Source organism: Podarcis tiliguerta (assembly GCF_965153285.1).
Source record: "Podarcis tiliguerta genome assembly, chromosome: 6".
In the NCBI taxonomy this organism is placed as follows: domain Eukaryota; kingdom Metazoa; phylum Chordata; class Lepidosauria; order Squamata; family Lacertidae; genus Podarcis; species Podarcis tiliguerta.
The window spans coordinates 27803322-27826609 of NC_139539.1; the positions used below are offsets into that span (position 1 = coordinate 27803322).

Sequence of the window (23288 nt, forward strand, 5' to 3'; positions counted from 1 at the left end):
ATTCTCCTTTATCGATCCACATTGGAGTGGCTTTTGCCACAGAGACAACAGTTTTGTTAGAATTTCTGCTTTCTTGTATATATTTCCAAAAATCAAATAAATAAATATACCACACAAAAACAACTTCAAAATTTCAGTGCAGGATTTGAAGCTTTTCTCATTCTGTGCAATGCTGTACTTTGCAATTTGACAATGTGCATCTTTGCACAATGAAAAATATGGTTATGTTTCTAGGGTTAATAAGAATAAACAATCCTGCAACAGTGATGATGCAGCAAAGTGGGAATGTATCATCATCTATGATGACGAGTGCAGCTAACACAGAGTTGCAACCTAGAACACCTTGTCCAACTTCTCAGTCAGGTAATCAGCTTAGATCTTACTTTGATAAATATATCTGGAGAAATGTGAATTTGTGTTTTATTTCCCCTGGCTTCTGCTTATTAATCTGGAAATGCATTCTAAAGTATTTACCCAAGCTCTTAACTAGTTCTTTGCATGGAATGAGCTGCACTTTTAAAATATTCAAATATTATTGCGGATTTCATGTTGTTGTTGCCTAGTCCCCAACTCTCGCAAAACAATTTTCACAAAAATATGTGAAGTCTGGTAAAAAATTATTGAGAAATATCCTGAGCTGTGTGTGCGCGCACGTGTGTGTGTGCGCTTGCTTGTGAGGGACAGAAAGAGAATGCTTGTTTCTCTGAATATTACTAGACTAACTACAGATGATATTTCTTTTTCTTCTCCATTTCTTTTTATAGATTCAGTGGATCCACTTTTGTCAGGGCTAGCTATCCAACAGCAAAATCATCCATCTGGATCTGTAGTGCCTCAGCTCCATTCAGTACAGCCAGTTTCTGTTAATAGGCAAATAAACCCAGCCAACTTTCAACAGATGCAACCACAGCAACAATTGCAGCCACGCCCTCCTCAACAGCACCAGCAACCACAACAGGGTATTCGTCCTTCGTTCACAACCCCAACTCAGGTTCCAGTTTCTCCTGGTTGGAACCAGGTGCCTTCTGGAATAGTTCAGCCTCCTCCGTCGCAAGGCACAATGGGCACATTGACAGTTAACCAGGGCTGGAAAAAGGGCCCTTTGCCTGGACAAATGCAGCAGCAACTCCAAGTCAGACCATCTTTGGCAACGGTACAAACACCCTCCCATCCTCCACCCCCGTACCCTTTTGGAAGCCAACAAGCTTCTCAGGCACACACAAACTTTCCTCAGATGAACAACTCTGGCCAATTTACTGCTCCTCAGATGAAGAATCTTCAGGGAGGGCCTTCACGGGTCCCTACACCACTACAACAACCCCACCTGACCAACAAATCTCCTGCCTCCTCTCCCTCCTCTTTTCAGCAAGGATCTCCTGCATCTTCCCCAACAGTTAACCAAGCACAGCAGCAGATGGGACCAAGGCCTCCCCAGAATAATACTCTCCCCCAGGGGTTCCAACAGCCTATTAATTCGCCTAGCCGTAATCCTATGGTACAGCAGGGAAATGTACCTCCAAACTTCATGGTAATGCAACAGCAAAACCAGGGTCCACAGGGCTTACATCCCGGGCTAGGAGGTAAGTAATCATTTTATTGCAAAACATTTGTTCCTAGACTTTATAGCAAATTAATAAGTTACCTATGAACACTGAATTAATATGCAACACCACATGAATTTCCTGTTGATATATTAAAGAATTGAACTGCTGAATAATGTTTGTCATTGTTTTTCCTGGACAGGTTGCACATGTTTATATGTTTCGTATATTGCCTTGCTATTACTATAAAAGCATAAGAATTGGAAGAAATATCACCTTGCCCAAACCAGTGCTTTGAGACAAAATACTGTAAATCTCTATTGCTTTTCTAACAGGCCATGCTTTGCTTGAAATCTTCCAAGGGAGGAGATACCGCAACATTATTAAGCCAATTGTACAGTTGCTGAAATAATTTTATAAATGGGAACTTTCCCTGTAATGTAAATCTATTGCTCATGTATCCTCAGTTAATAATTAGTAATAAACAGTTACTCAGTAGAAGAGTTTGATTATCATTTCTGGGTTAATAAGCTGAGATGTAGCGTTTTGGCTGTGTATGCAGCCGCTTTACTCCTCCCTTCATACTGAGAACAAACAAACCAGGAATTTTTTTTATTAACTAGTTTTCTGTTTCAAATGAACAAGCCAGGATATTTAGCCCTGGGCTTAATTTTGACACTATATCCTAGCTTGTTCTAAAGTTGTTAACCATAATTTCCCAATTTGGACAAAATGGAAAAATAGTCTGTTGAAGTCTTCCTGGTTTATTTTCTTGCTCATGCCTTAGAGTGCACGTGTAGTTAAAAAGCTTGTTGTTAAGCAGTGATATGATTGTTCAAACATGGTTATTCTTTCTCTGATAGTGAAAAACATTATTAGCATTTCTAATCTTTTTTTTTCCTAGGTTGGGCAAACAAGCCTCTCATGACTTGACATAGTCATTGAGTCCATAGACAGTTTCTTTATACATCACAATTTTCACAGATTTGTGCTTAGAGTGGTTTGCCGAAAATCAGTCCGAATACGATAATTACAATATATAACTAAAATTACAATATTCCTATTGCGTTTCAACAGTTAATTTATTAAAATTTATCAAATTAAATTAAATTAGCACAAAGTTTACTAACAGACTAAATAATATTCCATAGAATCTCTAAAGCTAATACAGTCATACCTCATGTTGCGTCCACTTCAGGTTACGTCTTTTCAAGTTGCATCCCGTGGCAACCCGGAAGTACCGGAATGGTTACTTCCAAGTTTTGCCACTCACGCATGCGCAGAAGCGCTAAATCGCACGCTTCTGGATACAAACGCTTCGAGTTGCGGATGTGCCTCCGGGACGGATTATGTCCGCAAGTCGAGGTTCCACTGTAATAGTAGTAACTATTAACACCCTTATCCAAAAAAACCTTTGCATACATAGAGTCAAAAGACAAGACCACCCCACTCCATTTCTTCTGGCTGCTGCTCACTTATTAAGGCTACTGGGGATGGAGAGTGGAACATAGCCCCCCCCCCCCATTTTTCCTGTTTTATTATCCTCTTAACTGTATCATGATAAGAATATATTAATCAATGTTAATATACAATGCAATTAACAAACAAAGTTATTTTTCTGTCCAGGAATGCCCAAGCGTCTCCCACCTGGCTTTCCTGCAGGACAGGCAAATCAGAACTTCATGCAAAGTCAGGTGCCTTCTACAGCACCAGGGACACCTGCAAATAGTGGAACACCCCAATTGCAAACAAGTCAGAGTGTGCAGCACACAGGTCTGGTAGCTGAATTTTAATAGATTATTGGTCTGCTTTTCTCATTTATGGAAGCTCACTCCAAATGACAATACAGTGTTGTATCCAGCGGTGGTTTAGGAGTAGCTGAACTGCTTCCCCTAGTACAAGATGACACACTCAGTTTTTGCCAATCCCCCATACTAATTATAGCACTTTATGCCATATCCAATCTTGAGTGGCCCCTAACCTTCAAGGGAATTTTTTTGAGCATGGTAGTGGGGAACATAGGAGGGATTGGTGAAAATCTGGTGCCTTACCTTACCAAAGCCATCATTAGAGACAATCCACATTACTTGGCAAATGATGTTGTATTTTCAATAGTAGTAATTTTTGTATGTGTAGAAACGTGACTGCTGTGTTAAATGACACAGAACTGTCAACATCAAAAGTTAAGTTTATCTGAAAGGATAGTTCAATGAATTTAGTGCCATTTTGAAAAATTGCCTTCTTCTGTTTGCCCGTTGTGAAGACAGTAAACAGCTGTCTTAGGTAAAGTAGGTGCAATAGAGGCCTTGGGTTTAGAGAGAGAAACACTGGGAAGACCAATTAGAGCCTTTCACCCTTTTGTAAAAAATATTTTGTTCATAGACAATGCCCTGGAAACATTATAAAACCCTATTTGCCTTTCAGTAAAAGCTTCTAAATATGACTCTGCTGAATAATATATTATGCTGTTAACTTCTATTTGCTTTGCCCCCCTGTTCTAGTCCACCACTGATCTGTTACCTCTTTCTTTTGCATGTTCTGATCATGTATGATTGGCAGAAATGCTGTTAGAGAATAATTCTTAGGATTTCCAACATTCACAAATACTTTCAGACCATGTTTCAAATATTGGAATTTTGATAGTACAGTATTGTAAATGTTAAACACAGAGAAATTTTTCTGGACTAGTTTATTAATTTACATGCTCTTATACCAATTCAGTTTATAATTGTCTAACCTGAACTATTAAAATTTTTAAGGTGGTCAAGGAAATGGTCCTCCTCAGAATCAGATGCAAGTTCAACATGGCCCATCAAATATGATGCAGACCAACTTAATGGGTCTTCATGGAAATATGAGCAACCAGCAGACAGGTACCAGTGGAGTTCCACAAGTTAATATGGGCAACATGCAGGGACAGCCTCCACAAGGACCACAATCTCAGCTAATGGGGATGCACCAACAAATAGTGTCCTCCCAAGGACAGATGGTGAACATTCAGCCTCAGGGATCTCTAAATCCTCAAAACCAGATGATACTTTCTCGAGCTCAGCTCATGCCACAGGGCCAGATGATGGTAGCATCTCAGAACCAAAATCTTGGTCCATCACAACAAAGGATGACACCACCCAAGCAGATGATTCCCCAGCAAGGCCAACAGATGATGGCTGCACATAATCAGATGATGGGACCGCAAGGCCAGGTGTTGCTGCAGCAAAATTCAATGATGGAGCAGATGATGACCAATCAGATGCAAGGAAATAAACAGCCGTTCGGTGCTCAAAGCCAGTCCAATGTTATGACGGGGCCAGCTCAAATAATGAGAGGACCAACCCCCAATATGCAGGGAAACATGGTGCAATTCACAGGACAGATGATGGCCCAGCAAGGCCCTGTGAACAGCAATCCTTCTCAGGTTATGGGGATTCAAGGACAAGTTCTGAGACCCACAGGAACTAACCCTCACATGTCTCAGCAACTGGGTGATACCACCACTACTACAAACAGTGATGTGAACTTGACACAAATGCTACCTGATGTTTCTATGCAACAAGGAAACATGGTGCCTCCTCACTTGCAAGGGATGCAGGGAAACAACAATACACCAGGGAGCCATTTTGCTGGGCATGGGATGCCCTTTAGTACTCCGTTTAGTGGAGCTCAAAATGGGAATCAGATTTCCTGTGGACAAAACCCAGGTTTTCCTGTCAACAAGGATGTCACAATAACAAGCCCTTTGTTGGTAAACTTGCTGCAAAGTGATATATCTGCAGGACATTTTGGTGTGAACAGCAAACCGAACAATCAAAATGCCAATAAACCCAAGAAGAAGAAACCTCCAAGGAAGAAGAAAAATAATCAGCAAGTAGAACAAATTAAGTAGGTTTAACATTTTTGTTTCCTACACAACTGAACCAAGTTTGTTTCTATTTCAGTTGAACATAAGGTTTGCATTTGCTAGCAGTTCTTTTAAGTAAATACTTTTAATTCACAAAGCAATGCCAGTTTTGCAATTTACACCTCCATCCCATGCAGAAATAAAGAGAAGATAATTAAAGAAGTAACTTTACCAACAATTCATTCTGTGTTTGTGTTAGTTGTTAAGTTAGACAAGTGTTGTCACTCTTCAGGTGAAAACTCTTTTTAAAAAAATAGGGCTGATGTAGAAGTAACTCAGAAAAGCAGCACCAGAAAGAAACCACAGTGACAGGTTTTTAGTTGAATTATAGGCACAATAAATGATTGAAGAGCACTTTCAGACATGCTACTACATAGTGTGCTTGTCACTGCTGAGGCTTTCAGTGCAGTCTACAGAATGATGAGAAATCAGGGCTGGCTATAGGAAGAGGAGTTTTTTGTATGGGGCTGTGCCTATGGACATTGCTGCCAAAATGCCCCAGACACAATTGGATCACAGCCAGCTAGTACTCTCTCTTAACTTTGCTCCCACTCCTCTTTCCTTAAGTGCACATACCAGCTCTCCTTTCCCCGTCACTTACCATGGTGTTTCACACCATTTTTGCAGGCCAGAAAATATGCTTGTATTGATAAATAGTATACTATTTCCTTGTCTATTTGACCTGGAAAAAAATTGCCAGACCAGGCTACATGAAAGCCACACTGCTAATGGGAAGGAGGCCTTGAGCCTTGCCTTCCACTTGATGACACTTGCTGTATCATTGATGGGACAAATGACTGTTGTCCTGTTACTACATTAGGTAGAACTATATAAAAACAAAGTGTCTAGACTGTAACACAAATAATAAAACCTCATTTTCACAATTGGTTACATAACACTAACATGTTCATGAGTGGATTTGTTCAGTGGAGACAGTATTCCAGTATTAGAGTAATTCCTACAACAAAATGCTTATTCCATACAATGTGTTGAATTGTATGGTAGCTGTCCCAGAAATATTCTACTTACAGTAGGCCATAGGGCATTTAAGTGGGTCTCAGGATTGTGCTACCTGCCTCTGCACAAAGGAGTGAATTTGTGAGTCAGGATTTTCACAAATTTCCTAATTTCAACAGCATTTTTCCTCCTAAAAGGAGCAGGAGAAAGTGGGGATCAAGTTTATGTCTGTATCTGTGGATGCCCTGGTCACATGGTTTCCTGCGTGCAGTGTTTTTAGTAGGCCACAGTTCCATAGTTCACTTTTCTACCTTATTACATGTAATGAAAAATGTTGTGATAGAAAGTATCAGTCATTAAAAATTGAGAACATACATTTAGATTTTCAGAATATAATAATAGATTGCAGTGTATGGCTTTTCATTATAACACATTAATAGGAAAAGACACGATTATAAGAAAAGATACTATTTTCTGAATTCTGTTGTTGTTATGACTTGGGGGGAAAAGCAAGGTTGCCTGTTTTTATAAATGGGTGATGGTCACATGGCTTTTTCATGGGTGGCAGAGAAATGCACAGCATCAATCTTTAAATGTATCTTTTAAGGCCACAAGGCCACATGGACCTCTGAGATTTTGACCATAGTCAAACAGTCAAGCCTTTCCCAACTTTGTACTCTACAACTGTTTTGGACTACAGCTGCCATTAGTCCAAGCCGGCATAGTCTGTAAGCCAAAACAGTCGAAAGGGACTTGGTTGGGGTAGGCTAGCTTACTCTGTTGCAATACAGGCAATGAATACAGCCGTTCATGTGATCATAACACTGTTGTCTGCTGTCTGACTTTTAAGTTGACTGTGGCTTTTACAAACTTCTGTCACCGTCAGACTCCTTCAAAAACACCCTAACACTCAGCAACTTCCAGTGTTTGAAGTGCTTTGTGTATTGCTAAACCTTGGCGCACTTGTAAGATACACTAGTATTATTGTTCTTACTGTGCAAACTGTGGGGCAAACAGTGAGAAATTAGTTACTTGACCAAGACGGGTCCCCAGCTATGTGATGTCAGTACAACTTAAACTTCCAAATAGATTACAAATATTTTTCAAGTTAGCCTCTAGTGTAGGTTGTGTTTAGTTGGGGGTCAAGAAAGGGAATAAGCTGAAGAACATGGAGGGGAGAGCTGTCTTTGTTGTGCAAAGAGCTTGATTTTGTAAAGTTTCCTTATGCAACTAATGACGTTCCTGACATTTATTCTCTGTAGCTTTTGAAAAGAGAATCTAAAGTCAGTGATGTGTTAAACTTAGTGGCTTGTATTGTGTTGTATTGCATAGTATGGTTTAGATGGTAGTAGGCCTTTCTAAACCTTATAGCACTGGAAGGAATCATTGCTTTCTCAAGAATGACATCACAAGAACAATATAAGTTGCACTTCTTACATAGCTGTGTTAAGATATCACTCAGAGACCTCTGTATGCATTTCCCATATCCCCTATCAGTCCCTTCTGCTTAATCACAGAATGCAAACTTGCAGCTCATGTTCCTTGACTGAATAGGAGCACAGCAGAAGAATATACTTAAGGCAGGGGTGAGGAACCTTCAGTCCACAGGCCAATCTCAGTATTTTATGGGTATCACTGCACTCAAGAATAACCCCAGTCACAGATGAGCTGCAAAAGCAGGTTTTTTAGTCACTAAAGATATGAAAGGTATGCATAGGCCTCCTATTTCATGTAGCAGTCTAGCGTAGGTGAGTGCCAATGTGAAAGCACTGGATCAAGCTTATAGTAAACAATACGAAAATTGTGTAGTTTTAATATGCTGTTGCTAATTGCTAATACGCTGTGCTAATGAAATTAGCGTAGCATATATGTAACAGTCGTGTAAGTTCTTTCTCTCTGGGTGGAAATACAAAAGTAGCTTTATCAAGCTTTTTCACTCCTTTAGGAAACTTGTTTGAAGCAGAACATAGCAAAACAGTTATCTGGAGGGAATTTATTAGCAGTTTATAGATTCTGAGACAAAAGGAAAATCTGGTACAAGTAATTGATATTATTAAAATAACTTGATAAAGAGCAATAATCTGTGGCAGGCATCAGAGATATGATGTTGTTGGAGGTAAAGAAGTACAGTTGATGGAGTAAGAAACTTCCAAAGTGATTTCTCCTTTCAGTTGAGACTTCTGTGCAGTTCATTTATTGATTAATATTCATTAAACCAAGAAACCCATCCCCTTATAACTGATTGTTAACATTTTGGGTCTCCTGATTCTGCTTTCTTATTTCACTGGTACACTGGAATTTTTGATATATCATGAGAGCATTAGAACATATATTTGTGGGTGTTAACAGCTGTAGTGCTTTGTGCCTCTCTCTGCAAACTGGTAATGGCAACAGTAGATGACATTGCTTGCTAAAGCTTATTGGATAGGTTTGCTTTTGTGGATGCACAAATGTTTCCCTGAAATAAGCAAGTTTGACAACATTTGAAAAATTATCTCAGAGGTTGTATGCTGCCCTTTCAACATAAGCATAATCAGAATGAGAAAACAGTCAGAGGTCTCTTTTCCGAGTTTTTAAGATAAGCATGTTGGTTTGTTTATTAAATATATATCCTGTTCTTCCCCTAAAAGGAGCCTTCATGTATTCTGGATTGGAGAGGGTAGCACAGTGACTATTAGTGGCAAAAAAATATAGCTGTTTGGTGAAAGAAATTTCTCCCACCACCACTGTACCTGCTTCAGATGAAATACTATAAAATAAATAAATATAACACTCACACTTGAAGCGAAGTAAAACATTACTGAAAAAAATAAGCAAGAAAGTTGCTCCACATTCTATTACCACACATTTATATAGGCACACACAGCCTCTACTTCCAGCCATACAGCTTACACCTACTCTCCTAATGGGTTTCAGTCCAGAATTGGTTCTACTGCTTCTGGGAACAATGGCTGAGAGGGAGACAACAGAGAATCGGAGAATGACCCCAACAAGATCTGAGCAACGAAAGAAGAGGTCATAAACTTGAATAAAGTTAAATTTTCACACTTTGTTCTGAATTTAATTTGATCCCCTCCCCCCAAAAAAACCCTGGAATTCATTGGCAATGATTTTGGTGGTGGCAGAAAAAAAGATTGTGTGGATACAGGTGAAAGCTAGAGCATTTGTATAAAGCTGTTGACAATTTCCAGTTCCTAATACTTTCCACACTTAAATATACCTGAACAGAAGATAGCACATTCACTGGAGTTCTTACCAGACACAGAATTGAGATTAAATTAGTTTTGAAGTTAAAAAACCTATTTTGAAGCATATGATCCCTTTTTTGATTTTATTTGTTTAATGTTTCTGAAGAAGTCAATAGTGTGTTTTAGATTGTGGAGGAAAACTACCAGAACAAAACTTTTCCATTTGGTCAGAAACCTGGCTGCGATTTCTACTACGGGAAACATGGTGCAGATATATACATAGGTAAATGTAAAGTGAAAGTGCCCTATCCCCACCCCGCTGGCCAACTTTCTGTTTGGTGAGTATGGCAGAAGTGAAAAAAAATATCACTAGAGGAAAGTGAAAGAGTAAGAGAGAGAATATCTCAACCAGTATGTTTCAGTGTATGATGACAGTTGATATAGGATGGTGTGCATGTGAAGAAACTAATTTTACTAGCAAATACAGCACACCCACTTCTAATTCTGCACCCTTCTCCCTTTTCAGCCTGCTTAGGATTTCTTCAGCAAAAAAAATGTTAGCCGAAGAGTTTTATGGAGGCACTAACTTTTTACTAACTCTTCCTCCCTCCTGACTTCGGAAGAGAAAATTATGGACATACCCTGTCTTCTAGACCTTTACTATCCCTGCCCTTTTGGCAATCCATAGAATCAAAGGACTTTCTGCCACTTTTTTTTTTAAAGCAACTTCAAACTCAGCAAGGTTAAGTTTCAGTAAGATCACATGGCTATGTACTGATTGGGCATGTCTTCTTTCGTTTTTTAAGCAAATCCTAAGCCATGACCAAAAATGTCCGATGTATAGCCCACTAATAATGAAAGGAGAATGCATTTACCGGTATGTATTACTGAGTAAAACAATGAATGGAGATGGTAAGAGATAGAACAGTAGAGCAGGTTTGATGTCCAGTTTTAACCACAAATAAGTTGAAAACACTTAACTGGAATTTTGCAAGTGTGTGATTTTAGGACTCTGACAGAGTATAGAAATCCATGGGTAAAAAACCTAGAGTTCATTAAAGGTATAGGGTTATGGCCATTCATGAAACAGACTTCCATGTGTTCAACAGAACTTCCCCTTGCTTTCCTGCAGCCCCTTGTACACCCTCAAAATCTGATTCAATGGGTTAGGGGACCCTGTGGAGCAGATTTAGGATATGCATGTGGGGAGAGGAAGGAGAAGTCCCATTGTGTGAGCAAAAAAATTTATTGATAATTGTTAGACACAACCCATAAGGATTAGGGCAGATTAAATGTGAAAAAGCAAGGAACATTGTCCAGCACAGTAGCCTTAAAGAGATGGGGTGATACTCAACTATTTTTTTCATTCAGAGTTGACTCATTGAAACTAAACCATGACTAAATTAGGTGTATTAATGTCAAACTCTGCATAAACGTGAGTGAATGCCAGCCCCAGTGTGATGCAAAGTTGCAAAGAGTACTGAGACTCAGTTTTCAGAGGGCACATGTGGAATTTGGACAGGTGAGCACTGCAGTTAATGTTAGGGCAGGGAATTTGGGGAAGACAAAACAAAATATCCATTGGGTGACATCTAACATCACTCGCATGACAGCATGTCTGCTTCCCCATGGCTCTGCATTCCCATGTGTTCTGGAAGGTCTCTCAATCCTCAAATAAATATTGGGGGAGCGTGCTGCCAAGTGCGAGAGGCAGGAGAGCAAAAAAGTCCTGTTGCACAAGTGCGAGTCTCTTGTGCTGAGAGATTGGCACCCATTGCTTGCTTTTAAATCTAACAACACCTTAAAACATCTCATGTTTGTATTGTGCTTTGTTTGCTTCTGGAAATGATATGTGAATAAGCATTTTAAAAAACTAATAGATTGCAGCAGGAGTTTTCGCAAGTGAGAGTATTACTTCATCAGAGGCATGATGAAGAAACACTTGCTCCCAACAGCTTATAAAATATTGTGATGATGCAATATAAGAGCCTCTCTTTTGGTGTAGTAAGGCTGTTTATAATCTCTGCTACAGCAGACTAATATGGTTAGTCTCCTGGAACCTTCCTTTGAGACAAATACTTTATTTTGTTCAGGTTTAAACTTGGAAGATACTATATCCAATAAATTCATGTAGAACTGGCAGTACATTTCTGTTACATTTATTAATGCATGGATAGCCTACATGGTACTCATTTTGGACTGCAACAATTGGCTAAGGCTGATAGGTGTTTTAGCCCACAACATCTAGTGGTCACTGCATTTGCTAGCCCTGGATTATCCCATGTTTCAGAATTGTCTACTGAGCATTCATTCTGATTTGTTTGCAGGGAGCAGGGTCGACCCACCCATGAGATGAGGTGAAGCAGTTGCCTCAGGCAGCAGTTCTGACCTCCAAGGAGCGTGCCACTGCAGTGTGCCACCACCTATTCCTCTCCAGCCTCCTTTTACTCCCCCACTGCATTCAGCGTAGGGGGTGGCAGAGGAGGAGGAAGAGCCAGGTGGCATATTCAGTTTTGCCTCAAGGAGCAAAACATCCTGGGCCAGCCCAGGTAGGGAGGTTAGATACTGTTATGTCAAGCAAATCTTATCGCGCAATTCCCAGTGCATTTTCCCATCACTTTCCTTATTGCAAAAAGTTCAGTTTTGGGGGTGAGAAAGCAGGTTTGTTGTGCAAGAACAACATATCCACTTTAATTGTGCAACCTAAATTTCCTAGTCAGTATGTGATTGAAAATAGTGGCACTCGGGAAGAATCCGTGGTGGATATGGAAATGGGGCAGATTTCTGTGCAATTGTGTTTGTATGTCACAGAGTGTCTGATAACTCTGTTCATTCTCAGTGGGGTTCAGCTGGTTTTCCTTTTGAAACCACTTCCTCTTGGTCCCTCCACATGCCTTGGGGTAGTCATTTATGTGGAATTTTGGGGCTAGTATCAAGTAGGGATTTCAGTGCTAATCTCTACCACTGATTTCCAAGGTTGCAGGAGTATAAAAGACATAGAGTATATGCTACTCTCAGTAATTGTGTTTACCCTAGAAATGCTCAGCATTTTTCTTGTTATAACAAATTTCCTGGTTTCCCCCCCCCCCCACTTTTTTGTATTTTGCATGAAATGAGGAGGGAAGTTGTCCATAGAGATAAGACTTCTCAATTGTAACTTCCCTGGGTAACTTCTTTATCCAATTTCCTAGTTCTAAAGCAGAGCTACAAAGGATGTAGAAAGTTGGGGATACATGAGCTAGCTCTCTTAATAGACACGCTAAAAGTGAAATTTACAGAAAGCTTGTAACGTGTAACATTGACATGCGAGTCAACATCCCTGTTGCCACATCAAAGGCCTTGTGATCAGTTTGCGGAGAGGCAGGGCTCAACAGCAGCTGTTTTATTTGCAGAGAAATAGGCAGTGATTAGAGTGAACAGGAAATTTGGTGGTGAGAGGTGGGGAATTCTCAGGCCTCACCCTTCCCCTGGATCAAAGGCTATATCAGTGGTTCTGTCTCACTGGCTTTTAAAGTCTAATTGGGAAAAACTAATCATGTCCTATGCAGGCCATATCACACTGGGTCGGAAACTGTATTGCTGTAGCGTACAAGGCAGGAGATGGCTGGCTTACAGTGATTCTGTTGTGTCTATTGTTACTTCACTCCCAAATCTAAAAATAACAGCTTCATATGTGGTGAATGGCCTTCAAAGGGAAGATCCACAGCTCAGTGGATAGAGCTTGTGTTTTTTCAAGGTGCCAGGTCTATTATCTTTATCTGACATCTCTTAAAAGCAGCTTTCTCTAACCTTGAGTCCCCATATGTTTAACTAAATGCCTGTCAAATCCAGTCAGCGTTGCCAAGGGGCAGAGACGATCGGAATGGTAGTCCCAACATCATCTAGGGACCCAAGGATTGCTTAAAGCTATCTTAAATGCTCATGGGTTGCAGAACTGGAAAACACCAAACATTTCTGCCTGAAACTGGACAGCTGCTGGCTTTCATAGGCAATATTAGCCGAGATGGACCATTTTCTGATTCAAGACTGACTAAACTTGGTGATTCTAGTCCAGAATCAGTCATATTTGATAACCAAATATTTTATCATTGTCATTTGTCTCATGATGGAAGGTTCTTAAAGATAACCAGCTTTCAGTAATTCTAATTTGAAGTGGTATCAGCCTCCCTGCTTCACCTGAGCGACTATGGCTGCAATCCTAAACACATTTACCAGGGTGTAAGCACCATTGAACATGTTGGAAGTTGCTTCTGAATAAACTTGAGCAGGCTTTTGCCATATTCTGCATTACATTATTTGTGCTTTGGCCTAAAAATGGAAGACACAGTTGAGGCTTGAGGGGAATCCTGAGCAAAGGTTGCTACAAGGTAGATAAAGAGTCCTTTTTGCTTCTTACCTGATATAAGTATTTTGAGATATAGGGCTGAAAAATAACTCTGCCTTAAACTAATGAACAAAATAAGCAGTGACCTTGGTTGTTAATACTACTTGTGTCCAGAGGTAGTTGTATGTTACACCAGCAACATATTTAGGGCGCTGCAGGTGACTCCTCTACACAGGGCACTGAGGCGAGGCGGCACTTGAGTTCCCACTATGTGTAGTGCACTTGAGAACATGCACAGAATGGAAGGAAAGAGTGGGGAAGGCACCAAATAAATATTCAGCCAAAGTCCGCCCCTGGTTACACACAGCTGGCTATAATATCAAAAGTATGGTATAAGAGAAATGCCATGAATGTGCTATACTTCCCCCATTGTATAATGTAATGAATTTCAGCTTGCTTTCTTTTCTTTAAAAAAGAACTCAAACTGCATTAGTCATACACATTTCTGTCTTTAGTGCTTCAGAACCACGCCCGGCAGGCCTTGAAGAGTCAGATCAGCCACCATTACCAGGAGAGCAAGGTATAAATTTGGATAACACTGGACATAAGCTTTCGGACTTCACAAACAGGCCACCAGGTGATGAACATGTTTTCATTATTTTTAATGTACTCTTTATATACAATATTATCATTTACTGTGCTTCACTCATTGCTTATTAAGACTGAACCTAAATTTGGTATTCCTACTACTTGTAGGTACACTGACAGGGACTGCATCACATGTTAGTTAATCGGGCCCATGTAGCACACCTTCACCCACTTCAAACTTATTTTATTGTTTTTTCCAACAAAACAAACATTACATTGTTATCCAGTATCACAACTTGCATTCCATATTTGCCATAACTAGACAATACAAAAGAGGCCAGTTTTAGTGACATCCTGCAGATTTTTGATAAAAGAATGTTTCTATTTATCTCTATAGGCTACCCAGCCCAGCCAATGGAACAAAGAGCTCTTCAGCAAATACCTCCTCAGCTTTTGCAGCATGGACAACAGCAGCAGCAGCAGCAGCAGCAGCCACCCACACCTCAACAGACACAGTCTCAGCAGCAACAGATGATGATGATGCTCATGATGCAGCAAGACCCTAAATCTGTCAGGCTTCCTGTTTCCCAAGGTGTCCATCAACCTAGAGGCCCTCTGAATGTAGACTCACAAAGAATGTCAATGCAGCAGGGGGGCAACATGTCGGTGATGGTTAATCTTCAAGGTCCTGGTTCAGTGCCTCAATCTCCTGACAAGCAAAGGATCCCAATGCCAAACAACCAGCCTCTTGTGAACAGTGCACGAAAGATGGTTTACCCAGATAATGCACAGAATCCAACCAGCTCTCCACTGGGAGAAGTTTCATCAGTGCCCTCTGTTTCAGAAGGAAATGGGCCTGAAGTCCCTTTAGCATCTGGGCCTCAAAATAATATAGCACCCCACTTAGTAGTTTCACAAAACCAGTTAATGATGGCAGGGCCAAAACCTGGACCTTCTCCAATGTCAGCTCCCCAAGGTACAAGCCCTCAGCAGCAGTCTAATTCTCTTACTGGCCCTCACCCGCATCATTTTCAGAATGTTCCTACCACATCACAAACATCGAGACCCAAAACTCCAAACAGGGCAAGTCCGAGACCATACTATCCACAGACTCCCAATAACCGTCCACCAAGCACAGAGCCATCAGAAATAAGTTTGTCTCCAGAGAGGCTCAATGCTTCTATTGCAGGCCTCTTTCCTCCTCAGATTAATATTCCTTTGCCTCCCAGGCCCCATCTCAATAGAGGATTTGATCAGCAGGGTCTTAATCCAACCACTTTGAAGGCTATTGGGCAAGCACCCTCAAATCTTGCAATGAATAGCCAATCAAGTTTTGTTTCACCACAAGCACATAAGTTGGACTCCATGGCTATTAATTCAGGAAAGCAAACCAATGCTTGTGGGGCAAAGCGAGCCAGTCCAAGTAACAGCAGAAGGTCCAGTCCTGGATCCAGTAGGAAAACAACACCAAGCCCTGGGAGGCAGAACTCCAAAGCAACCAAGTTAGGTTTGACATCTCAGCAGAATCCAGGGCTCATGCAAAACATAGATTTACAAAGAAGTATGATGGTCGGTCCAGCCTCTTTGCAAATGCCTACGCCTGGAAGTTTTCAGAATAATGGTATGATAGCTGCCCAGAATCCTGCAATCCCTGTATCAGTCATGAGTGGTATTCCTGAGGATAATAAAGATGGCTTTAGTGCCCCCCAAGAGAGTGTGTGCCAGAATATGCAGGTTGCCCCAGTGAACAAAGATCAGCGCAACATTGAGCTGAAAGGCGTTCCCAGCCAAGAAATTAAAATACTGGTCCATGAAGAGCAACAGAAGAGGGAGGTCCCTCCTATAGAATCCAACAAGCTTCCCAGTCTGGAAGAAAACAAGAATCTTGTCTCTCCAGCTATGCGGGAGGCACCAACATCCTTAAGTCAACTTCTTGACAATTCTGGGGCTCCTAATGTTACCATTAAACCTCCTGGTCTCCCTAGCCTTGAAGTGCCTCCACCAGTGACTTATGCAGATGAATTCAAAAAGATTGCTGCCATTCCTCCTCCCCAACAGGAGCCTCCTTCTAGTAAAGACTCTGTCTGTTCCCTAAGTTTACCTGCAAATACTGAAGCCTGTTCAACTCAAGTGCAACAAGATCTGGGTGACATAAATTCAAGTGTTTCCCAGAATATTTCTCCAGTAATACAGAGGCCTGTTAGCTCTGCTTCTATTTCTACATCACTCCCACCCAATCAGATAACAGTATTTGTAACTTCCAACCCTATTACATCATCATCTAACACGCCTGCATCATTGCCCTCTCATCTACAGTCGACATTAATGCCTGCTGTCGTCACCATGCCTAGTGTTGGCAATAAAGTTATTGCTTCTGAAGGACAAACAACAGTTCAGTCCAATGCTCGGCCTCAGTTCATTACGCCAGTTTTTATAAATTCATCCTCAATAATTCAGGTTATGAAAGGATCCCAGCCAAGTACAATTCCTGCAACCCCAATGACTTCTAATTCTAATTTAATACCACAGTCTGTTGCAGTTGTTGGCCCTTTGCATTTGTCCCAGAATATAAAATTCTCATCAGGGCCTGCTCCTCCTTGCTCGTCTTCCAATACTCCTATCTCAAGTATACCAACAAGTCGGCCAGTGGTTATTAATTCATTGCCATCTCCTATTCAGCTTCCTTCTCCCTCATTAATGGCTCCTTCAAGCACTTCTCCGCATCCTTCCATTCAACAAGTCAAAGATTTCAACCCAGAGGAGTTAAGTTCTCAGACGTCAACATCTGATTCAAATGCTGAAGCAACCTCACAGCCTGGAGCTGTGGTCTCCCCATCTGGTGATCAGAGCCCTGGATCTTCCGTCAACAGACGAAGTCCAGTTTCATCTACAAAGGGAAAAGGGAAGGTGGACAGAATTGGTCAGTTTTTGCTGACCAAAGCATGCAAGAAAGTCACAGACTCAGTTGACAAAGGGGATGATCAATACGGTGTGGAAGGAGAAGTGGAAGGTCAAGGACAAGACATTTCAATCATCAACAGTCTGGAAATGGAACAGTTACCAGTAGAACTAGAAGACAATATGGTGGCCTCTCCGGGTCCCACTCTTTTGAAACAAAGCACTTCCGGAACTGGCCATTTAAGTGCTAGTACTACTGCCGCTGTTTCTGCCTCTGTATCTCTAAGCTTACCAGGTAGCACTCCTTCCACTAACGTTCTTTCAGTTGTAACCACTCCAGTGATCTCTGACATCCTAACCACAATTCCAAGCACTAATGGTAACACCTGCAGTTTACCTGCGGAGCAGGTTGGGATTGGACCAGAAGATGAGAAAACAGAAGACCATCATGAATCGCCACAGAATAAGGGTATGTACTCATAAACATATTGGGCTGTTATTCCATTCACTCTGTCGCCAAGAATCCAATTCTGCAAATATGAATTCAGGATGGGTCATGGTGACGAGGAGGGAGTTGTGTGTGGGCATGTGTGTGTGTGTTGAGGCCTAGAACAGTAGAACTGGAACAACTGGAAGAAGGAATCTCTTACAGTAAGCTTTGTTTCTCAAGTTAATGTAACAATACAATATTTAAACATTGCTTTAAAAAGCATTTTAGTCAAAGTATTGCAAATCCCTCTGATCAAAGATTGAGCGTTAGTAATGATAGCAGTGCAATAGCATTTGAATAACGTATTGAACAACACTATTCTGTTCTAGAGTGTAATCTGAGAGCCTTCCAAATTTATTGCTTCTGCAGCATAGTGGAAAGATCTTTATATAATACCTCTGACTCCTCTGGTTTCTCACTTGTCTCAGGTTCATTTGTCCTCTGTAACAAGTAAAATAATGCGATGTGTATTTGAAAATACATACCTCTGATGAACAAAGTAACATATGAAGAAAGCTAATCCAAATGTTCCATAGATACTGGGGATATTGGAAATGTCTGCTTTTATACTAAATTTTGTAAATAAACAGAACACTATAATAATGGATCAAAGTGAAATCAGTGCATAGAATTGGCATTCCATAGCATCCATGTTTATACAATAGTTTTCCCCCCATTGCTTAAACAAGATACTAAGAAGGCCTTAAATGCTTTGGGGGGGATTTTGTTTTATTGTTTTCAGATACTTTTGTCTCCTTGACTTATTGGGCTATCAATGATATACCTTTAGTTTTCTGCTTAGCATAGGGTTTTCCACTTTGGGGACATTCATATCTTGCAGTGTGATACAGAACAGTCTGTATTTTCCAGATATTTGTATTCTATTCCTTGTTTGTATTTCTTAAGACTGAAAAGTGCATTGGTAGCTTCTTATCTATCTTGTTTCAGCCTCTTTATCCCAGACTCCAATTGCAACACCAGAAAGTAGTGTTCAAAGAACAGGTATGTTTTCCCTTAGACTAAATAGCATATATGTTTATAGGGAAATATATATGTGCATAAAACTCTTCCCTGTATTTTATGTTACCTGCAAGATGGAGTTTTAATTTATATTGAAAGAAATACTGTATGTAGTCACAGTATTACACTGAAGAGTTCAAAAATAATGTATCGCATGGACACTGTTTTGACACTGGTCAGAGCAAAGGGAGTGTACTGCAATAGTTTGCAGCTGTATTAGTTTTGGATTGTTTATGCACAAATTATTTTAAAATGAGCAATAAATTTAGGAGTTATGGGGATGAGATTAGAAGCAGTTTATCACAAGGTAAAGAAAAACCTGAATTAAGTTGGTTATGCCTGCTGTTTGGGGTGAGGAGCGATAGGCATTCTGTTTTTCAGAGGATGATCTGGGGAACACTATCTGATCTCATCTCAAGTGATCAAGCTCCATAATAAAACTGGCAGCATCTAGCAATATGGACATTGCAGTTATACTCAAAATTCAAAGCTAAATGTAACAGTGATAAAACATTACAAGTTGAAAGCATGCTTTCTTTTCTTTAAAAGTAGGTAAATGTATTCTAGTGAACCGTCAGCTTAACACACATTTAACTAGTGCACATTCAGCTTTAAGTGCAGGGCAAAAATAAAAAATAAAAACATCAGGAAGGGGGTGGGGTTTCAGGAAAAATGACTTTGGCAGTCCCACCTCCCCTTGAACCCAATGGGTTTTGACTATACTATACATGATTTTGGCTTTAGGTATGATCCCTGGAACGTAACCCCTGCATAAGTTGTACTACACTTTGATTAAAAGTTGACAGGGTTGCACTTCATCTGATCTCTGCTTAGTTTATAGCACGTACTTAGACAGGGAATGGGAGTTGGTAGGGGCAGAAGTGTTGCAAAGATGATCTGGTGAATTGTGCATATCAGGCCCATTAAAGTCTGAAGTGACCTCCATTTCCTTAGATCAAGAATTATGTGATACATGATGAGGCTACTAATATCTACTTAGATTTTTCATGATGAAATATTGCTAGTATTATACCTATCACTTATTCTCAGAGTAGCAGTTAGATTTCTTAATGATACCCATTTCTTTTCTTTTCTATATGCTTCAGCAGTAGAGTAACCCCTCCATTTATCTGTTTCAGAACTGGAAGCAAATTCTGCAATTATTTCTGGCCTGGTTACGTAAGTAATTCACTATGGAATGATAGTAAAGGAGAAGTAATTTCTGTTCTTGGTTTATGTAGAAATGTGTATTACATAACTTTAAAGTGTTCTGTAATTTCTTTCTCCTTGGCCTTGTAGAAATCTGTCTAACACAGAGGAAAAGTGCAAACTGGTGGCTGATTCCTGCAAAGACTTGCATGTGAACCTAATTTAGCATCCTGCATTTATTTCAATTAGTGTCATAGGTTAGGGCTCCTATGAAAGCAATAATGTTTCTTCCCAGGGTGTGCTAATTGTATCCAACATTAGTCCTACGCAGAGCAGATCCATTCATGTTAATAAGCATGCCTTTCTTAGGTTCATTAATTTCAGTAGGTCTACGAGTAAAATTTAGCTAGATAGAACCCATTCTGTTAAATAGCCTAACAGTCATAATTATACCTTTCAGTCAAATGTACTGAACTATACAGTCTTCCCCTAGACTGGAACAAACCATCTAGGACTAAGGGCTGAACGTTCCCCCTTTGGTTCTTTTCTCAAAAGACCAAAATGCATCTTGCCTGGCTTTTCTGTGGCTTTTCTGTGGCAAGGGTATTTTGCTTCCAAATAATGATACTTCCCTTCATTTTAAAGAGGAATGTAATTTCTGGACACCAGTCCTAGCACTGTGTTCCATATGTTCAAATGACCGGACCTATGTTTTTATTTATAAAAGTAGCTCTGTTCTTGGTTCCTTGTATTGTTGCCTACTAATATTTCTCGAAGCATACCAAGCAAGAAACTTTAGTGCTGATGTTGCAAGGCTATCTTCCTGTTTTTCTTGTAGCATGAATTGTATGTAAATACGCAGCTCTTGTATCATTTTTATCAGAAATGAGCCGAAGGAGAGCTGCGAAAAGGCTAAAACTCCGAGCAGAAGAAATTCAAGGACAGAGGACTCTTCAGCAGTGCAGGAGACTGTCGAGAATGGGCAGCGCAAGAGATCCTCCAGACCAGCATCGGCATCCAGCACTGCAAAAGGTAAGATGCTCAGTTGTTTTCACCCAGTATGTTCCCTTTGGCTTAGAGTTAATTTAATGAGGTGTCAAAATTATAGAACTAGGAATGAAAAGGAAACAATTTTATTGCATCCAGTTTTATTGGTTTTTTTTTACCTTCTCTTTTCCATTCTGAAGGTCTTCTAAAATATTATATGCAGTGCCCATTAACACAGCAAATAGCTTGAAAAGTCACTTTGCAAATCTTAAATAGATGGAATATTTAAGGATTAGAAGATATTTTCGCTCTAAAATATGAAAGGCAGAAGACAAAACCTTGCCTCTCTCTGCAAAATTGGTTTTGCAGATGAATGAATTTACTTATATTGTTCGTGCTTGTCTGTAGACATCAGTATACATGAAAGCAAACTGTGATGTTGCATCAGGTGTTCCTCAGCCTGATGCCCTCCCGACAGGGCCGGTCCACCTGTGAGGCAAGGTGTAAGAACATTTGCTGAGAACTTAGCAGACTGACTGGACAAACCTTAAAACAGAAAATATTAGTATGGTTAATACAGCATGATCCCCTTCTCCCTCTCGTTTATTTTTTATTTGTTTAATTAATAATCTTCCAAACTGCTTTCACCCCCCAACAGAAACAAATGCAAGTGTTATGCAGTCAAAAAGAAGAAAATCCAAATGAAGTACTGAGTGGATATTCAAGGCTTGTAAATGTGTGAATTTTTTTACCGATAGCAGTTCTGAGCTGTGATTTCTCACTATATATAAAAACAAACAAAAAAACAAAAACTAAACAAAAACTCTAAAATTCTGTACAGTAATTAATTTTACTATGATCCTGTTCCCAGTAAATGCAAAGTTTCTTTTTTCTGAAGACTAAATGATGAGTTGGGGGGAATCAGGTTATTTGTTAAATTCTCTGGTTTTATAAAGTCTATACATAGCACACTAGATTTAGCGTGTTGTAAAGAATCTGAGGAGATAATTGTAAATTTTTATCAACGTTTTCACTTTTCATAGGAGAAACTAGAGTACAGGGTTGTCATGGTTTTTTTAGATATAAAAATGATGTATTGTGCTGTTGGTCAAGTACTGTATGTGAATAGCAGTTAAAAGGGTTATATATGGCCCAATCTTGGAAATGTAAATAGTTTTATTATATAGTAGGCTTGATGTATTTGTTGTAGAAAAGGACCAGTGGAAAAAAATGAGAGAGTTTGTGAAATGTGGATTACCTAGTGCTCTAAATAAATGTCATCGATCTATAATTTGTATTGTATGTTATTTAACACCAGCGTCCTTTTACATTGGGTGTGGGTTACTGGGGAGTTCAGGGACAACATCAGTAAGAGAAGGGCTTTCTAGTTCTGCAACCTCAATAACTTGTTAAGCCATGTTTTTTAAAAATATGACGCAGCCGAACTCCTTGGTATCATAGGGCAGATCTATTCAAACCTCTTGTCTTTCACTGTCTTTGTTACTCCTTCCTTTACTTGGTTCACTTCCAACCAGGCTTGTGATGTGTGGAACCAAGGATATAGGTCTAGAGCAATGTTTCCCAAACTTGGGTCTCCAGTTGTTTGTGGACTACAGCTCCCATCATCCCTAGCTAGCAAGACCAGTGGTCTTCAGAGTAATACTGTACACATGACCACTTTCTGTTGGTTGTTGAGTGTTGGAACCCTAGCTCAGCTATATCCTGTGTTTTGAGAGTGGAGGCTGCTTCTCAGGAATGCTTTCTTTCTGGGAACATTTAAAGCAGTGGTAACCAATGTGGAACTCTCCACATGTTGTTGGACTATAACACCCATGATTCTCAGCCAGCATTGCCAGTAGTCAGAAATGATGGGAGTTGTAGTGCAACAAAGTCTAGAGGGCATCGCATTAGCTCACCATGCCTTAAAAGTACACTTTAGGACTATGTGCCTCTGCTCCTCTCACTGATCTTCCTGTCCTCATGCATGTAACAAAATTAAACTCTCGCAGTAGATGTGTTATGCTTTACTCCTTTACTCTATACAAATAATATCTTCTGCAAGAGTTGGAAACAGAATTGTAGATTATCACGGTCACATTAATTTTGCCTGTCTCTTGTCCCAGTTGGGTCAAACCCCATTTTGCTGCGTTTTGTAGTGCTTCAAGCAATTCCTAGGGGAAACTGAAATAAATTCCCTGAAGTAGAACTAGCATATTTGAAATGTATATGTGTACCACTCAGGTGTGTG

At 40.1% G+C, this 23288-nt stretch overlaps 1 protein-coding gene across 12 annotated transcripts in view; it reads left to right on the forward strand.

Moving 5' to 3' along the window:
* Positions 1-22331, forward strand: part of NCOA6 (nuclear receptor coactivator 6) — a 38446-nt gene extending 16115 nt beyond the window's left edge. For all 12 annotated transcript variants that reach the window (XM_083446668.1, XM_083446678.1, XM_083446671.1 and 9 more), the window contains 10 exons: positions 235-363; positions 765-1580; positions 3168-3314; positions 4301-5420; positions 14424-14545; positions 14894-17863; positions 18833-18886; positions 20044-20083; positions 20937-21085; positions 21699-22331. In XM_083446668.1, coding sequence (XP_083302794.1) covers positions 235-363; positions 765-1580; positions 3168-3314; positions 4301-5420; positions 14424-14545; positions 14894-17863; positions 18833-18886; positions 20044-20083; positions 20937-21085; positions 21699-21745 — 5594 coding nt within the window. In that variant the 3' untranslated portion in view covers positions 21746-22331. The remainder of the gene's footprint in view (positions 1-234; positions 364-764; positions 1581-3167; positions 3315-4300; positions 5421-14423; positions 14546-14893; positions 17864-18832; positions 18887-20043; positions 20084-20936; positions 21086-21698) is intronic.
* The last annotated feature ends 957 nt before the right edge of the window (positions 22332-23288 follow it).